General features: G+C 51.3%; 1 protein-coding gene across 3 annotated transcripts; it reads right to left on the bottom strand.

Annotated features, from left to right (window-relative positions):
- Positions 1 to 8,494: 8,494 nt before the first annotated feature.
- On the bottom strand, positions 8,495 to 19,042 carry LOC123373798 (phospholipase A and acyltransferase 3-like). 3 transcript variants are annotated; one of them, XM_045022948.1, is made up of 5 exons: positions 18,968 to 19,042; positions 18,820 to 18,879; positions 15,410 to 15,509; positions 10,995 to 11,260; positions 8,495 to 8,929 (listed from the first exon to the last, which is right to left on the bottom strand). In XM_045022948.1, exons 2-5 carry the CDS (start codon positions 18,832 to 18,834, stop codon positions 8,873 to 8,875), a joined length of 438 nt encoding a protein of 145 aa, XP_044878883.1. In that variant the 5' UTR covers positions 18,835 to 18,879; positions 18,968 to 19,042; the 3' UTR covers positions 8,495 to 8,872. The 3 variants fall into 3 exon arrangements, with proteins under 3 accessions (XP_044878883.1, XP_044878885.1, XP_044878884.1); XM_045022950.1 differs by having other exon boundaries at positions 15,410 to 15,506; positions 18,968 to 19,035; XM_045022949.1 differs by having other exon boundaries at positions 15,410 to 15,506; positions 18,820 to 18,970.
- Between the last annotated feature and the right edge of the window lie 201 nt (positions 19,043 to 19,243).

Raw genomic sequence — 19,243 nt, 5'->3', positions numbered from 1 at the left:
ACAGAGTCAGCGCCTGTGGCTGCTGCACCCTGTCCCAGTTGTGGTTGCCTCCCAGCCCCATGCAAGGGATTCTCTGTATAAAACAACCCATGTCCCCAATCAGAGGCAGCTGCATGCCAGCACTGAATGAAATGATTCCTCTCTGCCTGCCTCTAAGTCAAACCTCCAAGGCACCTGCACCTTTGCCCCAAAGCTGTTAATATTCCATGTCCTAGGGAAGCAAGTAGGAGACCTCAGCTGAGTTTGGGGGCATTTGATATTGGCTCTTAAAGAGACAGAGTAACTACAGGCCTCTGCTATCCAGGGGAAGGGGATATGACCCATCTCCTGAGAGGCCTGGCAGGGAAAGGGTGTGGGGAGACAGGGCAACAGGAATTGCCCTTCTGTGGAGTTTCTACCCCCACAATCCCTACAGTCTGTGTGCAGCATCTTGTTCCATGGGGCTTGGGTGGCCCTGGCCCAGAGCTGTATAATCAGCCTTTCCTAATCTCCCTGCTGGTGTCCTCACAATCCCATTATCTCTGGCCATAAAAAGAGAATGAATGGGAGGCAGCTGCAGCCGTGAAGGGACTGCCCTTCTCCTGGCACTGAGAGCCTGTTCCTAGTGTGTCAGCAAATGGAGAGTTCATTGGGGGGGGAAGGGAATAGAGGATTTTGGTGCATTCATTAATAATCAACAGCTTCACGTTTATTCTCCCTGGCCAGGCAACATCAGGACAAGTTTCCCCCAATATCCCAGCCCAACCTTCAGCCTGGAGGTCTTCCAAGGCCAGTGTCTGTGGCCAGTTCAATCTGCAGTCCCTCCAAAATGCCTGCGGCTCACTTCGCATTAGGGTTTGTGCCTCATGTACAGAGCCTGGGTTGGGTCAGACCCAGGACTAGAGCTGATCAGTGAATATTTACATCCCCTGCTGAAAATTTAGACTCCTTTGTTCCAGGTCAATTGAAACATTTCATTTCAAGTATTTCAAAACTTTAGTATCAATTTCACCCTTCTTTTCTTTCACCCAGTTTTCAATCTCGCTTAGATTTCATAACAAAAAGTCATTTGGAAACGGAGAACTGGAAATTTTTGCTTAACAAATGTCAATCCGAAACAGTTCAGCAAATTCAAAACTTTGTTTCTGGGCATTGTTTCACGTTGGGGAAATGCATCGAAGCTGGTGGTGTTCTGCTAACTGTTTTGGTTTTGAGAGATTGATATTTATTTGACTAACCCCCCTCTGTCCAATTAAATTACAAATTCCTGACCACCTCCAGTGCATGGTTAGCAGTAAGGGAGCCATGTCACAGCAGAGGTAGCCTGGCCTTGTGGTTATGGCACGGCTGTGGGACTCGGGAGAACAGTCTCTCAGTTCCTGAGTCTACCACGGATTCTTGACAGTGAGTGAGTAGCTTAATCTCTGTGTGGTGTTTTCCCCATCTGTAAAATGGAGATGATAATCCTTCCTTTGTGTATTTAGACATGGTCTGTATTCCAGAACCCATCCAGAGCAGCATTATAGATGAGTAGCTAGGTCTTAGGTGTTTGCATATAGCTATAAAAGCAGCAAAGGGTCCTGTGGCACCTTATAGACTAACAGACGTTTTGCAGCATGAGCTTTCGTGGGTGAATACCCACTTCTTCGGATGCAAGTGAAGAAGTGGGTATTCACCCACGAAAGCTCATGCTGCAAAACGTCTGTTAGTCTATAAGGTGCCACAGGACCCTTTGCTGCTTTTACAGATCCAGACTAACACGGCTACCCCTCTGATACTTGCATATAGCTAGTACATATGGTTATTTGGAATCCAATGGCATCTGTATAGTTTCCTCGTATTCCCCTTATGGAATGGCAGTGGTTTTCCACTAGGAGACAAAGGGGTCCCACCTTACACAAGAGCTATATAAGGTAGGGGACTGACATCCTCGCAATTCTCCTCTGCTTCCCCACCCAAAGAGACACTGAAAAACACCTGGAAGCAAGAACTGAACTGCGGGGGAGAAGGGTTGAGCCCAAGCTGGAAGGGTGTCTAGCTTGTGAGTAATAATACCTGAGGTCTCAAGCTGCAGGCCAGTGCAGCTGCTTTTCAAGACTTTCTGTAATCCTGCCTGCAACACTATCTAGGGTGAGAAATTACTATTTGTAACCAATTTCTTTAGTGAAACAATTTTAGCTTGTGTGCTTTGTTTAATTTGCTTAGTAATCTGCTTTGTTCTGTTGGCTCTCTCTTTAACCACTTAAAATTCACCTTTTGTAGTTAATAAACTTATTGTTTATAATATAACCCAGTTTGCCCAATTCATAACTGGGGGAGGGGGTAAGAGGCTGTGCATACCTTCCTCCACATAATATACCTCTGGGTCTGCACTCCAAGGGAGGAGGACACCCGAGTGCTGGGGCCAAGTCCCTTTTAGCTGAGTCTTCCCAGAGCTGATCTCAGTGTCTGTGCCGTTCTGCAGTTGGGTGTGGCCCTGCCTCTGTGTGTGCTAGAGGAGGTTTAATAGTTTGGCTCAGCAAGGCTGGTGAAAAGGGTGCCTAGGCTGGCAGGACAGGCGGGCTCAGTGATATCCCAGTACATCAGGTGCCCTCCTAAGGGAGGCAACTGTCACAATGAGATCTTAACAGCTGGCAGCCACGGCAGGAGGAAATGTAGAAACAGCAGGGCTGCAACTGGGATCAAACAGGAGGTGTCAAGTAATTGTGTTTTAAGGGAGCTGCCAGAGACACATACACAGTGCTCAGCAGTGCAGAGTGAGAGCCTGGCTGGATCCCAGGAAAGCCTGTGATATTGCCAGTTGCTTCTGCCCATATGGCCATTTTCTTAAGCTTGGCTTTTCCATGCTGACCTAAGGAATCAAGGCTGATGCTGGATTCCACATGTCTAAGAATTGCTCCCTTGCTCTGAAAAGGCTTCATGGTGTGGCTGCAGATTCTCACTGTTTGCAGGCTCCCTGCAGGGGGATCAGTCTCTAAAGTCAGCTGGACTTGCTGCCGGGAGATCTAGTGTGTCTGAAGCCAGAAGGCCCAGTCTCGGATTCAGAGAGCTGCAGAGCTCACCCTTGTGAAAGCCTAACCTTGGGGCTTGGTGGAGGACTAGGGGTCCTCCCGAGACTATGTGAAGGCCGGGGTAACAAACTTCTGTGCCAGCCTCAGTACAGCTTTCTTGACTCCATACCCAGACTGGGAGCTTGTGAGGGCGAGTACTGCTTGTGAAGGACACCAGGGCAGGTGTTTAGTTTCTGGGGGGCACTTGAGCACATGTATTTTGTTAATTGTAAGAGGAGCCCTGGATATTTGAACCTGGTCCTTGTTGTTGCCAGTGACCCTGGGCAGAAGGGCTACACTAGTATAAATATACAGACTGGGAGGCTGGACAAATGTAACTCCGAGTTACTCCTTTTCTGGGGCCGGTGCCTTGGCCTGGAGAGAAGTGTGTGTGTGTGTGTGTGTTCCAGTGACCCTGAGAGCTATGCCCACAGTAGGGACCAGATGGAAAACAGCCCACTGGTCCCCTAGCTTGGGGGCAGAATGACAGGGCAACAGCCAATGCTCAGAACAAAGGTAAGTTATGGACACATGACGAGGTAGCTCGTCTAGTAACCAGCATGATGGACAGGGATGGCGATGCCCGAAGGGAAGTCTGACAGCGCCAGAAGGATTTGGAATGTAGCATTACCGGTAACAGGGACAAAACCTATTTCTCAGAACATGGGCTTAGCTTGGAAGAGTTCCACAGGGGCTTAGAAGGACAGGAATCTTCATATGACAGGGTGACCTTACACTGCACTGGACAGGGAAGGGTTAACGCCGCAGTGTGGGCAGAGAAAGCCGTGCCCCCACTGTGACATTCTATACCTTGGGGGAGTGTACTGTAAGCCCCATATTCCTCATTTTCATATAATCATGATCTTGCATATAAAGCATGCCTTATAAGGTATCAGGGGAAAGGTTATGATCTGCTGAAAGTCATTTCTCTATCCCTATGTGTGTATCATTAATGTATATGAAGTTATGAGAATTGTGTTATATGGTGGTCACTAAAACATGCTGTAAGTTGAGGAATCAGTCAGATATTAGCTCCCCAGAGGCAAGAGCAAGGAAAGTAACCAACACCCAAGCGGGGTGTCAACCCATCAACAGCCACTGTCCAGCAAGGGACAACAATGCAATGATTCACCTGCATGAGGCCACACCAAGGGAATTGCTCAACCTTGCTTGGAGAGACTCGGCAATGCCCCGCAGACATGCCTGGACTTGTGTTCTACAAACACATGGACTGAGAGTATAAAGCAGACAGAGTGGACGCATACTGGGCCCTTCTCCTGCCCCCACCTATGCTGCAAGCAACCAAGACACTGAAAAGAAGACAGGACTCCAACACAGGAGATTGTCCCAGGTTTAAAGAACAAACCTGTATAAAGGACTGCAATATCCAGCAGGGTGAGAGAAAACAGCTTAATCTACTTGCTGCCCAGTCTAATAGAGTTGAGAGTTTAGACTGCATCCTTATATTTTCTTTTCTTTTGGTAACTGCTCTGACTTGTTATGCTTTGACTTATAATCACTTAAAATCTATCTTCATAGTTAAAAAATCTGTTTGTTTTACCTGAAGCAGAGCGTTTGGTTTGAAGTGTGTCAGAGGCTCCCCTTGGGATAACAAGCCTGGTATATATCAAATTCTTTGTTAAATTGATGAACTCACATAAGCTTGCAGCATCCAGTGGGCATAACTGGACACTGCAAGATGGAGGTTCCTAGGGTTGTGTCTGGGACCGGAGATATTGGCTAGTGTCATTCGGCTGCAAGTAGCTGGGAACAACTTGCATGCCAGAGGCTGTGCATGAACAGCCCAGGAGTGGGGGCTCTCACAGCAGAGCAGGGTACGGCTGGCTCCCAGAGTCAAAGATTTGAGAGGCCTAGCAGATCACCGGCCCCGATAACACCAGAGGGGAACACACCCACATCCCTACTGGGCATGCTGCAGGTGTAGCAGCAGCATAAGAGCAGCCCAGCTCAGTCTGGGCTGATCGCTTCTTGCCAGCGCTTGCCCGGAAACCACTGGACCCCCGGACTGCCAAAGCCAGAGGCACTGAGACCCAAACAGATGCCCAGCTACCTGCGGACGCCCCAGGGAGATCTGAACTACAGGGAGTTGCACCAGCCAAGGAACCCAGAGACCCTGAAGACGCGCAGCTCACCAACAGGAGTGACAAGGTAGGAAGTAGCTGTAGGGGGGGCTAGCCATCCTGAGGCCAGTCAGCATGTTGCAGATGGATCTCCGCTGACCTAGTGGCAGACGGACTCACCACTGGAAGGACGCTGGGCTGGGACCCGGTGGAGCAGGGAGCACCCAGGTCGCCTACCTGGCAGTCACCCTCCTCCCCTCTGGATGGTGGTTTGTAATCTGCCAAGCAGCCGCTAGGCCATACGGCCCCGCTCGGAGGACAACTCTAGTAACTCTGACCGCTAGGCTATACAGCCCTGCCCAGAGGGACCTCTGAACCTTCGTGTACCATCCCCAAATGGATGGTTTGGTGGGAAGGTTTTTTAAGAAACTAAAAAATATGTTGCGGAAATTCGTGGAGGAAGATCCCCGCCACTGGGATGCTCTACTCCCTGTTTTGTTATTCACCATACGAGAGAGACCCCAAGCATCAACCGGGTTCTCTCCCTTCAAACTCCTCTATGAAAGGCAACCCCGGAGTGTCCTTGACCTCCTCAGGGAGGGATGGGAAGAACAGGAGACTCGGCAAAGGGAGTGGCCCATCATGTGCTGCAGTTGCAGGGAACTTCATGAAAGAGAACCTGATGCAAGAACTGCAGGCTCAGGCACAGCAGTATAACAAGGGGACACGCTTACAGGATTTTGAACCCAGAGACTGGGATCTGCTCCTAATGCCCTCGGCCGAATCCAAGCTCTTGGCTAAATGGCAAGGTCCCTTTGAGGTCGCTCATCGGGCCGGTTGATTATGAGGTCCAACTACCAGGATGACAGCTGGTGACTCACACACATCATGTCAACCTAGCATGGAAGGCTAGAGAGAGCGTATTTATCTGTCTCTATCCACTTGAGCCAGAGCTGGGACTGCTCGCTGATGACCCTCTGGAGGCCTGACCAGTGGCAATGGGAGCAGGCCTAACTGAAGCTCAACGGGAGCAATTGCAGGGTATGCTGTGGGATTTCCCCGATTGTCTTATCATCCCATCCGGTGTGAACAGTGATTACGAGTCATCCTATTGCCACCAGACCCGGTCAGAAGGTCTGCAATCTCCATAGGCCCCTGCCTCAGAAGATGTGGGAGACCGTCCAGAAGGATTAGAAACCATGTTGGACCTGGGAGTAATAGAGGAGTCGCACAGCGAATGGTGAAGCCCAATAGTCCTGGTACCAAAACCAGACAGCTCAGTGCGCTTCTGAATCGATTTCCAGAAAGTGAATGAAATTTCCTGTTTCGATGCCTATCCCATTCCATGATGAGACAAACTCTTGGCCCCTCCTAGATGTTACAAGTTCCTGTCAACTCTAGACCTGGCTAAAGGATATTAGCAAATCCCCCCCCCCCCCCCGATGCTGAACTTTCGCCCTAACACGGCCTTCCCGACGCCTTTTGGTTTGTATCAGTTTATCATGATGCCATTCAGGCTCCACAGAGCTGCGGCCACTTTCCAGCAGCTCATGGATCGGTTGTTACAACCCCATGAGCAATACGCCACTGTCTTCATTGACGACATCATCATGTACAGCACCAGTTGGGAAGACCATCTCCAACACCTATCCCAGGTACTCCAAGCCCTTAAGCATGCTGGACTTACGGCCAACCCTACAAAATGTCACCTCGGGCAGAACAAGGTGACGTACTTAGGGTACACTGGGGGGGGGAGGGCAACTACAGCCCCTGGTCGACAAGACCCTGCACGATTGACCCGACACAAGAATGAAGAGGCAGGTGCAGCAATTCCTTGGCCCGGCTGGATATTACTGGTATTTCGTCCCAGTCTTTGCTACCTTTGCAGCCCCCTTGATGGACCTAACTAAAAATTCATGACCTCAGAGGGTCCAATTGTGATCCCAGTGTGAGGCAGCCCTGCGGACATTGAAAGAATGACTGACTGACCAGGGGGACCAGTCTTAATACACCCGGATTTTCAGAAATCCTTCATTTTACAGACAGATGCCTCAGAAGTGGGCCTCGGGGCAGTATTATCACAGGAAGTAGCTGGGGAAGAACACACTGTGCGGTACCGAAGTCACAAGCTGTTCCCCAGAGAAACAAGCTACTCAACTATTGAGAAAGAGGCCTTGGCCGTTAAGTGGGCCATAGAAGCTCTGTGGTATTATCTGTTAGGAAATACATTTTGACCACTGACCATGTCCCCCTGCGATGGTTAAATAGTATGAAGGACACAAACCCATGAATCATGCGCTGGTATCTTGCTCTACATCGCCCTGACTTTCAGGTACTACATGGCCCTGGGAAAGCACATGCCAATGCCGATTTTTTTCCGAGGATAGGTGGGGAGGGGGGAGAAGAATAGCCCCCACTGGGTGCCCTTTTGAGGGGGAGGGTGTGTGCCGGGGTGAGCTCCCGGAGGGCGACTTTGACTCCAGCCGCTAGGCTATACAGCCACGCCCAGAGGGGTATCTCCATTGACTCTGGCCGCTAGACTTTGCGGCCGGCGAACCCAAAGTATCATTAATGATGCTGGCCGCTAGGACTTTCTACCCTGTAGACCCAGGGTATCGCTATTGACTTTGACCATCGGCCCTTACTGCCTTGCAAACCCTGGGTAACTCTATGGACTCTGGCCACTAGGCCTTACTGTCCTACAGAGAAGGCCCCCCCCCCGGACGTAGGTCACGTGACCCTATTGCCCTGTGGATCAAGGCCATTCCATAGACTCCAGCCATTGGGCCTTAAAGCCCTGTGGACCAAGTCAACTCAATGGACTTCTGCCCTTAGGTCTCATGGTCTTGAGACAGAGGGCAGCTTGAAGGATAGAGTGAACTCACCCCACATGGGATGGGGTCTCTCCACCCCGTCTCACTCCCCAAGGCATAGAATAGCAGCAGAGTTACCCTACCCTGTGACCCTCTTCCAAGGAGGGAATGGCTGGGGTAGCTGTGGCCTACATACTCCTCTTCTCACTTATCTGTAATTAGAAGAGTAAATCGCTAATAAAGGGTTGCAACTTTAAAATAAAACTTTAACTACATTATATCACAGACTACTGGCTAATCCTTAGGTCCCAGTAAAGACTCTGAATACAATGGAATTAGTGCAGTTATGCTGCACCTTGAAGCTTGAGCTCATCAAAAAGGTAGCGCCTCATTTAGAAGAACTCCAGCCTGTGGAATCAGTACAATTTCCTAGGCTGTCTCCCATGTAGGCATGGAGCCAGCCCAAGCCTGCCTAGCTTTGGAGAGATGTGAAAACTCAGTACACGATGAGCTACCTATAAACCCTGTAACTCCGTCTTTTAATCCCAGACAGTAAGACGCGTCCGTCTCAAGATGAGTGATTTACTTTTCTAACTGGGCATCGGCTGTGGAGCAGCTTTTACTCCTGAAATCGCATTCAGTGTTCGTCTGGCACTGAAAACAGTCTAATGAGAACTGGCTGCAATGCCCCAAGGCTGAGCGGGTATGAACCTCACTCCTTCCATCTGCAGCAGTTCTCCTGAGTTTGGTGCACGGTGATACTCAGATAATACTCCAACAATTATCTACTCTGGGCCACTGACCGGTAACAGAAGAGACAAGACTCTGGTTAATGAGGTAATTCTGAGGTCTAAAATTTATTTTGGTCTCCACAGCATGGTCCTGATCTGTATCTTTTGTACAGGGTGGAGTGTTTCTGGGGTGAAGAAGTTTAACGATGCTACCGCTGTCAAATGAGCAAAATCAGAAAACCTATCACCATTATCACTGCAACAGCCGTATAAGCCTGGAAACAGAAAGAATCCCCGATTAGTCAGGCAGACTCCAGACAACTCAAGAATCTCCCAGGCTGCAGCCTGCTCATTCAAAGCCTGTTTCTGGGCACTTTGTCTCAATAGGCTTCTCCTATTGAATGTCAGTGCTGCGGGTAACAATCCTGGCTGGCTGAAGACAGCGTTATGCAGGAGGTGTTAATGCTGCCACTGAGCTTTAGACCAATCATAGGCGCTGACTCTGTGGGTGCTCCAGCCCGGGAGCACCCACAAGGAAAAATTGGTGGGTGCTCTGCACCCACCGGCACCTCCCTGCCCCCCACCCAGCTCGCCTCCGCCTCCTCCCCTGAGTGCACCGCCTGCCTGTTTTTAACCCCTAGCTTCCAGTGTGTGTGCAGCAAAACAGCTGTTTTGCACAGCTGGGAGGGAGGAGAGAGAAGGGGGAATGCGATGTGCTCAAGGGAGGAGGCGGGGCTGGGGCGGGGATTTGGGGAAGGGGTCCAATAGGGGCAGGGAGGGGGTGGAATTGGGGTGGGGACTTTGGGGAAGGGGTTGGAATGGGGGCGGGGAAGGGGTGGGGTTGCGGCGGGGCTAAATGGAATGTCCCTTTAGATAGTGATCGCTGAAACAATAGGAAGTCAGGGTCCAAGGCAGGGCTGATCAGAAGCTGAGCTAAGTGATTGGAGGAGGACTGACTGCATACATGGGGGCTGGGGGCTTGATTGGTTTCATATATGTGTGAGAGGTCGAAAGCCAAGAGAAGCAGCGGGGAGCGTGACCTTTAAAAGGGAATAGAGAGACAGGGATTCTTGGGCACAGAGTTTGCTTGAAACTGGCTTGGATTTCTGAACAAGGAAACTGCCAAATGTTGTTTGTTCCCCTAGAGCACCCACAGAGTTGGCGTCCAGGGCTGGAGCACCCACAAGGAAAAAAAATAGTGGGTGCTTAGCACCCATGGGCAGCCCTGCAGATCAGCTCCTCTCCCTCCCTCATAGCACCTCCTGCTGGCTGTGATCAGCTGTTCAGCGGCATGCAGGAGGCGCTGGGAGGAGCAGGGGCAGGATGAGGCAGGGGCGGGGGTTGAATGGGACAGGAAGGAGTGGGGTGGGATCTTGGGGGAAGGGGTGGAATGGGGCGGGGCCTGGGGCGGAGTGGGGGTACAGCACCACCTGGGAACAGAGGAAGTCAGCGCTTATGTTTGTTCCTACTGTGTTCAGGGACACTGGGCTTTTTGTGGATCCTTTGTAAAGACATAGGATTGCACCAAAGAGTAGGACTGACTTTTGTGTTATCAATTTCTTCTCCTAATGGAATCAAGCAAGCAAGGCCCTGAATATTGGCAAACAGCTCAGACTAAAATGGAGCATCAACTGAGGGCTGGAAAAATATTCACCCATCAGGCTGCGTGTGTTGTAGATGTCTGCTTTGTTCAGAGAAGCTCCGTGGGTATTTCTAGGTATTTGTACAACCCTGACCACTGTCATGTCTGAGTGCCTCACAAACAGTGTCTTTGTCCTCACAAACTGCTGAGAGGCAGGGCAGTGCCATTATCCCCACGGTATAACTGGGGAAATTGAGGCAGAGTGAGACTAAATGACTTGCCCAAGGTCATAGATGAAGTCTGTGGCAGAGCAGGGGGTTGAGGTGGGGGAGAGCATGAAGAGTGGTAGTAGGGGGTGGGGGATGGCAATGGGAAGTGCACAGGGGTTGCTTGTGTAGCCGGGGGGTCTGTGTGTGATGTCACTGTGGTGTCCTGGGGGCTGGCAGCAGGGGCCCTGGAGGCTGATGCTGCAGAGGGGCAAGGGCTAGTTCTGGTCATAGTGTTTTTAGTGCCCCAACTGTCTTAAGCCAGGCCTGGTAGAAATTTCAGTCGGCAAAGGAACAACCTCGCTGTTCACCTCATCAGAAATCTGATACCCACTAACAGTCCCTTACATCTATCAAAGGCGTCCTGGCCCCCTGCTGCAGTCCCCTCCCTGCTCCTCCCTCAGCCCTGTTTGCCTTGCTAGGCATCAGCACGTGGACCTGCCTACCCCACAGACACAGGGAACGATAACCCACACCTGGCCCGTTACGTACTTGGTCACTTTGTGCTTCGTTGTAGCGAATCTCAGTAGCAAAGTGTTCACAGTTCTTAGCGAAGAGGTGATATGTCCATAACTTGTCAACCTCGTTGTTTGCCCGGACTATGATTTCGGACACCGGATAAACCTGCCGGGTCTTGTCATACTTGTTGTTGACCCGATAGTTGCACTTCCCTACAACATGTTTGAGTGGCTCTTTCTTCACTATCGCCTGGCCGTTGCTAGAGCTAACAAAGCTCCAGTCAGGCATTCCAGTCAGACCTGGTGAATGAAAACAGGAAGGCAGGCTACGAGTTCACTCATATGGCCAGAGCCCACACCCACCTTCCAGCTGTCCCTGCTGGCGCCCGCTACATCGTATTGCCATGCTGAATGGTGCTAATGGCTGCCATCACGGTGGGTCATAGACCCAAAGACAATGACACTGGAGCCAATGGGGATGTCAAGCACCTTCTTTCTGGCTCAACATACGGAGCAATGAAGCTTCTTAACGTGGTTTAAACCAGCTGTAGACAGTGGCACTTCCACCCAAGACGCTAAGCCGCACGGCCAGGCCAGAGCTAACTCAAGTGGCTTAGTAGGGGCTAGGCAATGGGTGTTGGAAGCAGGAAGCCAAGAGAAGGAGGCATGAGTAGAGCCTTGCAAATGCGCAGATATCTATGGATCAGCTGCGGATACAACCATGCAGGGCTCTACTCACTGGCAGTGCCTGGCCAAAAGCGTCCAGCTCGGGCAGCCGGGTGGGGGGCGCAGCGCACTCAGGAGCGGTGGCCAGTGGCTGGGGCTGGGCAGGCTGGAGTTGGGGCTGTCCAACATCCGCTCACCGCAGCACATCAGGCCCCTTGGGCAGCACTAGTGTCCCAATCATGGCCTAGTCCGGCAACACTGGCCGCGCTCCCAGCCCGCTGGCTCCTGGGCAGTGGGGTCCAGGGGCGGTGAGTTGTATGGGCCCGTGGTGCCTGGGCTCCAGCAAATTCAGGGCCCGGGGTGGGCCCGGCTCCACCAGTGTTCACAGCCAAGTCTCTCCTCCAGCTCCGCCTGCCTCCCCTGAGCGTCCCTGCCTGCCTTGGCGACTGCCCCCTCCAGCTCCGTGCTGCATTCCCTCACCAGCGGCTGCCGACTACAAGGGAGCAGCGTCAGGGGCAGGCTGAAGCAGCTGCTGTGCCTACGGAAGAGGAGGGGAGGAGCCACATGGCAGCCCCCACCCCCCAGCAGACAACTCTGAAGGGGGGGGGGGCTTATCCTGGGTGGACCACCTGAGCAGCAGCTGGGGGGGCTTGGGTGGGTGTCATGCCAGGAGGGGCGGGGAAGGACCTCCCGGCCCCCCAGAGCTTGCTGCTGCCGGTAGGGAGAGGGCTGGGGGGAGTTCTCCTCTCTGGCCCCCTGCCCCAGCCCTGGGGCAGCCTGCCTGCTGCACCCCCCTCCAACACCCCAACCCTCTGTCCTAGCCCAGAGCCTGCACCCAACACCTAAATTCCCTCCCAGAGCCCATGCCCTTCCCGCACCCAAACTCTCTCCCAGAGCCTGCACCCCAAACCCCCTCCTGCACCCAAACTCCCTCCCAGAGCCTGTACCCCCTCCTACACCCCAATCCCCAGCTCAGATCCTGCACCCTTCCCGCACCCAAACTCCCTCCCAGAGCCTTAGGCAGGTGTGGAACTTGGACCCATTCTAGACACCACCAAAAATTATACAAACCTGCTGTCCCTGGTGGGGCCCACGCCCAGTCATGGGGATTGAAGTGGGCAGGGCCGTGGCGCCCCAACCCTTTGCCCCACTGTGATATAACATAGACGACTGCTGCTGCCATGCCGTCGCTCAGGAGCCCCCGGAAGCAGCATGAGATGCGCCAGCCCCACACCGCCCCTTCTCCTCAAGACTCCGCCTCTCCGCTGCCCCTTCTCCTCGAGACCCTGCCCCTACGCTACCCCTTACCTCCAGTCCCTGCCCTGGCACCACCTCTTCTCTGCAAGACCCCACCCACTCATCTCCACCCCTCTCTCCCCCTCACCCCCCCCCGCCCCCGGTAGCTACTAGCCCTTGTGAAGCTGCTGCGGGTGGGGTGCGGATGCAGGTACACATAAAAGACCGCTAGTGGCTCACAGGTCAGATGCAGATTGATTCTGGCAGATGTGGATCCACATTTTTGTATCCACGCAGGGCCTAGTCACAAGCATGACACTGAGCAGAAGCAGAGAGACAGGGCTTCTTGATCAGTGGGTCAGGGAACCATCCAGTGCAGAGAGAGCACCCTAGACTAGGGACACCCTAGACCCTGCCTTAAGTGACCACAACAAGGTTGGGGGTTGAGCCCTCTCCAGGAATCCTGGGCCCAGCCTTGTTGGGGTTACGAGGCCTCTGCCACACAGGAGCGTGGAAGGGGAGTCCTCTAGGTCAGGCCTGGCTCTGGATAAAGCAAGTGGGAGTGAGGACTCGGATCCTTTCGCTAGCCCACTTCACCGGGGTAGTGTATAAGCCAGGAAAGTTCCCCACAATAGCGGGACCATTCCCCCACTTACATATTTGAGCAGCTGTGGGCCTCATGGGAGTTGTAGTTCCAGGTCTTTCATGGGCTCCCTATGATGCCCTGCTGCACCTCAGCCCCAGAGACGGCCATTGTGCCTCATGAAAGAGGTGGTTCCAATGGGGAGCAGAGCGCCTGGGGAAATGGAAAGCAGGAGAGACCCAGAACTAGAACTCACACAAGGCATCCTGGCAAATGAGAGAGAGGAAAAGATTAATGTTGGCCTGAAACAATATGCTTTGTTTTGATTCTCCTGCTGGAAATTTCCACTGAAAGCTATTTTTTCCCATGGCAAAACTCCGGTTTCGGATGGGAAAAGATTTCACTGGAAACTTTTCAAGCAGCCCTAGTCACAAATGACACTTGAAAATGACTAGAACCAAAAGAGACTGGAAAGAAAAAAAAATCTGTTGTCTCCATCTGTCGCTTTTGTGCATTAAATGGCACGATTGCATGCCCTGTTTCCCCAACGTAGTCAGTTTCCCTCCTGTGTGTGTAGGGTCTATCAAAGCAGACCGGAGAGAAAAAATGCGTTTTAAACACTTTTTATAAACAGGAAAAATGGGATTGTGTAAAACCGCAAAAATGGCAGGGGGGCTCAGGGAGACTGTTATGGGAACACCAGGCAGCAAGATAAAGCGATTGAAGCTAAAGGGCAATGTTGGCACAAGAATGACTGGGGATAAACTGGCCAGGAATCAGTTGAGGTTGGAGAGGAGAAGGTTGCTACCCATCAGAGGAAGGAGGTTCTGGCACAGCCTCCCCATTGGAGGAGTGAGGAGTGAGCTAGTTGAGGATGGAGCCGGAGAAGTTTCTGACCAGGATTCTATGAGAGGATTGGCTATGCTAGCAGGGACTGGACTCGATGTCCCAGGAGGCTCCTTCCAGCGCTATGTTTAAGAAGCGAGCTTAAGAACATCTATCCAGCGGCGGCTCCAGGCACCAGCACTCCAAGCGTGTGCCTGGGGTGGCAAGCCACGGTGGGGCACCCTGCCAGTCCTTGCGAGGACGGCAGTCAGGCAGCCTTTGGCAGCTTGCATGTGGGAGGTCCACCGGTTCCGCGGATTCAGTGGCAATTAGGCAGCAGGTACGCCAAAGCTGCGGGACCAGCGGACCTCCCGGAGGCAAGCCGCCGAATCCACGGGACTGGGGACCTCCCGCAGGCAAGCTGCCGAATCCGCGGGACTGGGGACATCCTGCAGGCATACCGCCGAATCCACGGGACCAGGGACCTCCCACAGGCATGCTGCCAAAGGCAGCCTGCCTGCTGTGCTTGGGGCAGCACAAATGCTAGAGCCACCCCTGCATGTATCTGTTAGTTCAAAGGCTCTAACTAGCCACCTCCTAATAAACCTCTTTGCAGAACAGCCATTAGAGGGCAGCCAAAGACACAATATGTGGGCTATAAGAAGGTGAATGATGGATTTTTTAATGAGCTGGCAATTCTGACAAAGACATGTTTTGGGTTGGCCCAAAAATGATTTTTTTCAAAATTTTTGGAAAATCCAAAGTTTGTGTGGAAAACATTAATTTGGGGTCAACTAAAGGTTTTGTTTCAAGGATGTCTACATGTTTTTAAAATATTTTAAAATGAAATGTTGAAACTAAAAAAATCAAAATGTTTAGGGTTTAGTTCTGAATGTTTATTTTTTTAACCAAAACAATTTGGTGAAATTAACACAAATTTGCCAAATGTTTCTGTGTCATAAAATCTGCATTTTTTTCACCCCAAAAAAGTGTGGATGAAGAAGGTCCCTCAGCGCTAGTTACAGGTATTTGAGAATCTAGAGCATGAACATTTGCCTTGGCCTGATCCGTATGGTATCTCACCATCGCTCTCTCTCTGCTGGATGCTTCACACAAGGAACCAAAGCCACTCATCTCACCTGTTATATGGACAATGTAGTCATCTCCCACATAGACACTCCAGTGCTTGTAAAACCCTCGGTCAATCTCAATCAGGTCTCCGGCCTTAGGTTTCCGCTGCTGGAGAAAACATTATTGTCCAGTCAAAATGGCAGGGAGACGATCAGAGACAAAAGGAAAAGATGCCCTGGGCTTGGAGTAACTCAAAAGCTAGCGGCAAGGGACTTTCACTGGAGAAAGAAGTAGTCAACTGAGGCTGGAAATAAGAATGTTTCTACCCATCGGAGGAAGGAGGTGCTGGAGCAACCGCAGGGCCAACCTTATGGGTGGGCGATGTAGGTGACTGCCCAGGGCACCATGGTCAAGAGGCAAGGAGTGGAGCAGGCCTGGGGTACGAGACCACAGAAGGGAGCTTGGGGCAATGCAGGTCGGGGAGGCAGAGGAGCCTGGGGTTGATAGTGAGGTAGGGAGCCTGGGGAGGCAGCAGATGCTGAAGGAGGGGGCAGCCCAGGGAGGCAGCAAGGGCCAGGGTTCCTGGGGACCCAAGAGAGGCAGTGGGACCCAGGGGTGTTACCCCTCCTTTCCCCCCCCCCCCCACAATGGTCCACTATGCTGGGATGGTCTCAGGAATTCCCTGAGGACACGGCACCTCCATCCAAAAAGTGATTGACACAAGCAGTTCAAACACACAATGCCTTTTATTAGCCAAAAAATCCCTATTGCAATAAGCCAGAAGCACCCCGAATCGCAATTATATATAATCTAAGGTGATGCTGAATGAGCAGCACCCTGCTTCCAATGGCCAGTTATCTATGGGTCGTTGGGGATAGGGAGAATTTTTTGTGACAGCGGCTCTTGCTAGCAGTTCTTAAGCAACAGTAGTGTCTCTCCAGCAGGTTTCCTTGCTCTTACTGCTATACCTATGACTTTGGATGCACACCAACATTGTGGTTAAGAACTTGCTGCTGCACTCAATGTCATGACCTGCTGCTTTAGCACTGTTTGCAATTTTTCCAAGAGCTTGCTATTTTTCTGCCCCGACGTCATGTCTATGTGAGCTGCCTGCTTTCAGGTAAGGGGGGAAGGGTTTCAAAATGGAGTAACTCTTGTTTTCCGCTGTCCAGAGGCACCAAAATACAAATTCCCTAAGATCGACCCTGAGCAGCCTCCCAATCGGACGAGTGGGGACGCACAACCCACTTAGTTTGAAGATGGAGGTGGCAACATTTGTGACTGGGATGATATGATGGGGCTGGCTGGGGACAGAAGGGATGGGACTCAGTGACCCAGGAGGTCCCACCCAGTCTGCATCCTATGTTCCATTATTAAATTAATTTTCACTCATAAACTAATCAACACATTCCCTTGTACGTTCGCAGAAAAATCACTGGGGGCTCAAAGGGTAGGTCTGGTCATTTTGCAGGAACACCCCATATTCTCTGTGTGTAACAGGTTGTTTCAGGTGCAAAATTCAACATCCCCTTCCCTATGGAGCCAAAACAGGCCCCTTCATAGTAATTTGTGTTTACAGAGCACTTAGCCATGCCACACCCAGCTGTCTGATTGTTATTGTAACGGTTGCTATATGACTACACGGGCTAATGCCAGCAAGAAGCAAACAGAGGAATCAGATTTGCTTATTTGCTGTTTATAATCACAGAACAGAGTCAGCCCAAGGCTTTTGATAAGGCTTTTGAGCTAATTCCTCTGTGGGGAGAAGCACTGCCCTGAGCTGTCTCCTCTTCTTTTCTGTTGGTCCTGGTCACTTTCCTTTTCTTCATTTCTGATTTCTAACAGAAAGAGCCTGAGAATCAAAAAAATCCTGGTCTCCAGCCAATTTATGAGGCTGGTGTAATGGAATGCCTATCCTAATAGAATCCTTATCTATGTGGCCATAATCCACAAAAGTGTGGCACACCAGAATAAAACAATTAAGAGGAGTGGAGACACACACTCCCTGAATTAGATCAATGACTGAACACTTAGCAGAGAAAAGGTGGGCTGAAAGAAAAGGATTAAACTTCTCTAGGAAAACGACGTTTATCCAATATAACGCATAGCCTGAATTGAATTCCTTTATCTATGTATTTCTCTCTCTTTTCATGTGGATGTAAGCAAATCACATATGCTGTTAAATATTTATCTTGAATAAAAATTTAGTAATTAAATTAACCCCACCCCAGGGTCTTTCAGTGCATCAGAACCTGTATATAATGAGGTGACAAGATTAACTGGTTGGATTGTCCAACGGGCTAGTGCACAACTTCCCCTTGACTGGCTGGGCGTTTTTGAAAATGTGGACCTTTCATTTAGGTGCCTCAATGGGAGCCGGTTTCTCTGGAAAAATCCATCCCCTCCAAAGTACGCAGGCCACCGACTGCTTCCTTAGAAATAGAGCTAGTCAGAACTTTTCAATGCAACGTTTTTCCATCTGCAAATGGCAATTTGTCAAAGTCAAAATGTTCCTTCTTAACAGTGCAAGTAATTAAGTATTGGAACAACTTACCTGGTGGATTCTCCATGACTGACAATTCTGAACTCAGGATTCGATGTTTTTTCTAAAAGCTCTGCTCTAGGAATTATTCTGGGGGAGTTTGCTGGCTTTGTTAGACAGGAGGTCAGACTAGATTATCACAACCGTCCCTTCTGGCCTTGGAATCAGGGCCATCCTTACCCATACACAAACTACACAGCTGCTTAGGGCACCAGGAAATTTGGGGCACCAATTGCCCCAAATTTCCTGATGCCCTACGCAGCTACATGCTGCTCCAGCGGCCAGGCCAATCCCCCGGCCTGCTGAGCCAGCCAGGAAAGCTGCCCCAGCCCCTGCTCCTCCTGCTGCGCCCCTGCCCTGCCTCTTCCTATCCCTGACCCGCCCAACCCCACTCCACCCCTTCCCCTGAGCTACATCTTGGGGGACTGCAGCAGGGGTCGGGCACACCCTGCAATCACCGGGCAGCAGGAAGTGGAGCGACCAGGCCCCAGCTCGCTCCGCACTGCTGGTGAGTGCTTGGGGGCTCTTCTCCTCTGACCCCCCAAGTCCCAAGACTGGGAGTCGGGAGCAGAGCAGAGCGGGCTGGGTCTGGGTCACTCCACTTCCTGCACCCCATAAGTGTGGGGTCGGGCCCACCCTGCAATCACTAGACAGCAGGAAGTGGAGTGACCTGGCCCCAACCCACTCCACCAGCTCATGCTAGAAGCGGTTACACTCTGCCCCCCAAGCCTAGTCCTGCCCACCACAAACCTTGGGCACGCCCCCCCACCTCCACAGAGGCCTGGGGGTGCCTCTTCCTCACTCGTGGAGGGGGGCTGCATAGGGAACCACAATGTCTAGGGATGGCCCTGAATCTATGGTTCTATAAATCTATTAATAAAGAACAAACCCAATGACAGTTATTCTGATATACAAGCCGTTTCAGTAAGTACTTACCCCCTGAAGTGTCATGTTTGTTCAGCTTCAGCTGCAGAATGACTTATTTTCTCAGAGTTTCTGTGTTTTAAAGAAATTAAGATTTCAGTTTCAGTTTCAGTTTCCCCTTGACTAATTCAAACGTATCACCTACGTAAATCCTACATACATTGATAAAAGAGACGTAGGCCTTGTTTGCACTGCCACATTACAGCACTGCAACTTTCTCGCGTGGGATGTGAAAAAACAGCCCCTGAGCACTGCAAGTTTCAGCGCTGTAAAATGGCAGTTTAGACAGTGCACGAGCGCTGAGAGCCGTGGGAGTGGTTTTTTTACAGTGCTGGGAGAACTCTCTCTCGGCGCTGGTGCCGCAACTACACAGCCACATTAAAGCACAGCCATAACAGGGCTTTAACATTGCTAGTGAAGACATACCCTTAGGTGG

Source organism: Mauremys mutica, chromosome 7, assembly GCF_020497125.1.
Source record: "Mauremys mutica isolate MM-2020 ecotype Southern chromosome 7, ASM2049712v1, whole genome shotgun sequence".
NCBI classification, from domain to species: domain Eukaryota; kingdom Metazoa; phylum Chordata; order Testudines; family Geoemydidae; genus Mauremys; species Mauremys mutica.
The sequence above is the reverse complement of the archived record's forward strand: the minus strand, read 5'-3'. Positions and strand labels throughout refer to the sequence as shown.

What these genes read in the sequence shown, in the direction of transcription:
- LOC123373798 (XM_045022948.1), bottom strand. An exon ending in CTACATTGTCCATATAACAG is followed by an intron (nt 11,261 to 15,409) that starts GTGAGATGAGTG and finishes TTCATTCACCAG; the next exon opens with GTCTGACTGGAATGCCTGAC. An exon ending in ACGAAGCACAAAGTGACCAA is followed by an intron (nt 8,930 to 10,994) that starts GTACGTAACGGG and finishes TTCTGTTTCCAG; the next exon opens with GCTTATACGGCTGTTGCAGT.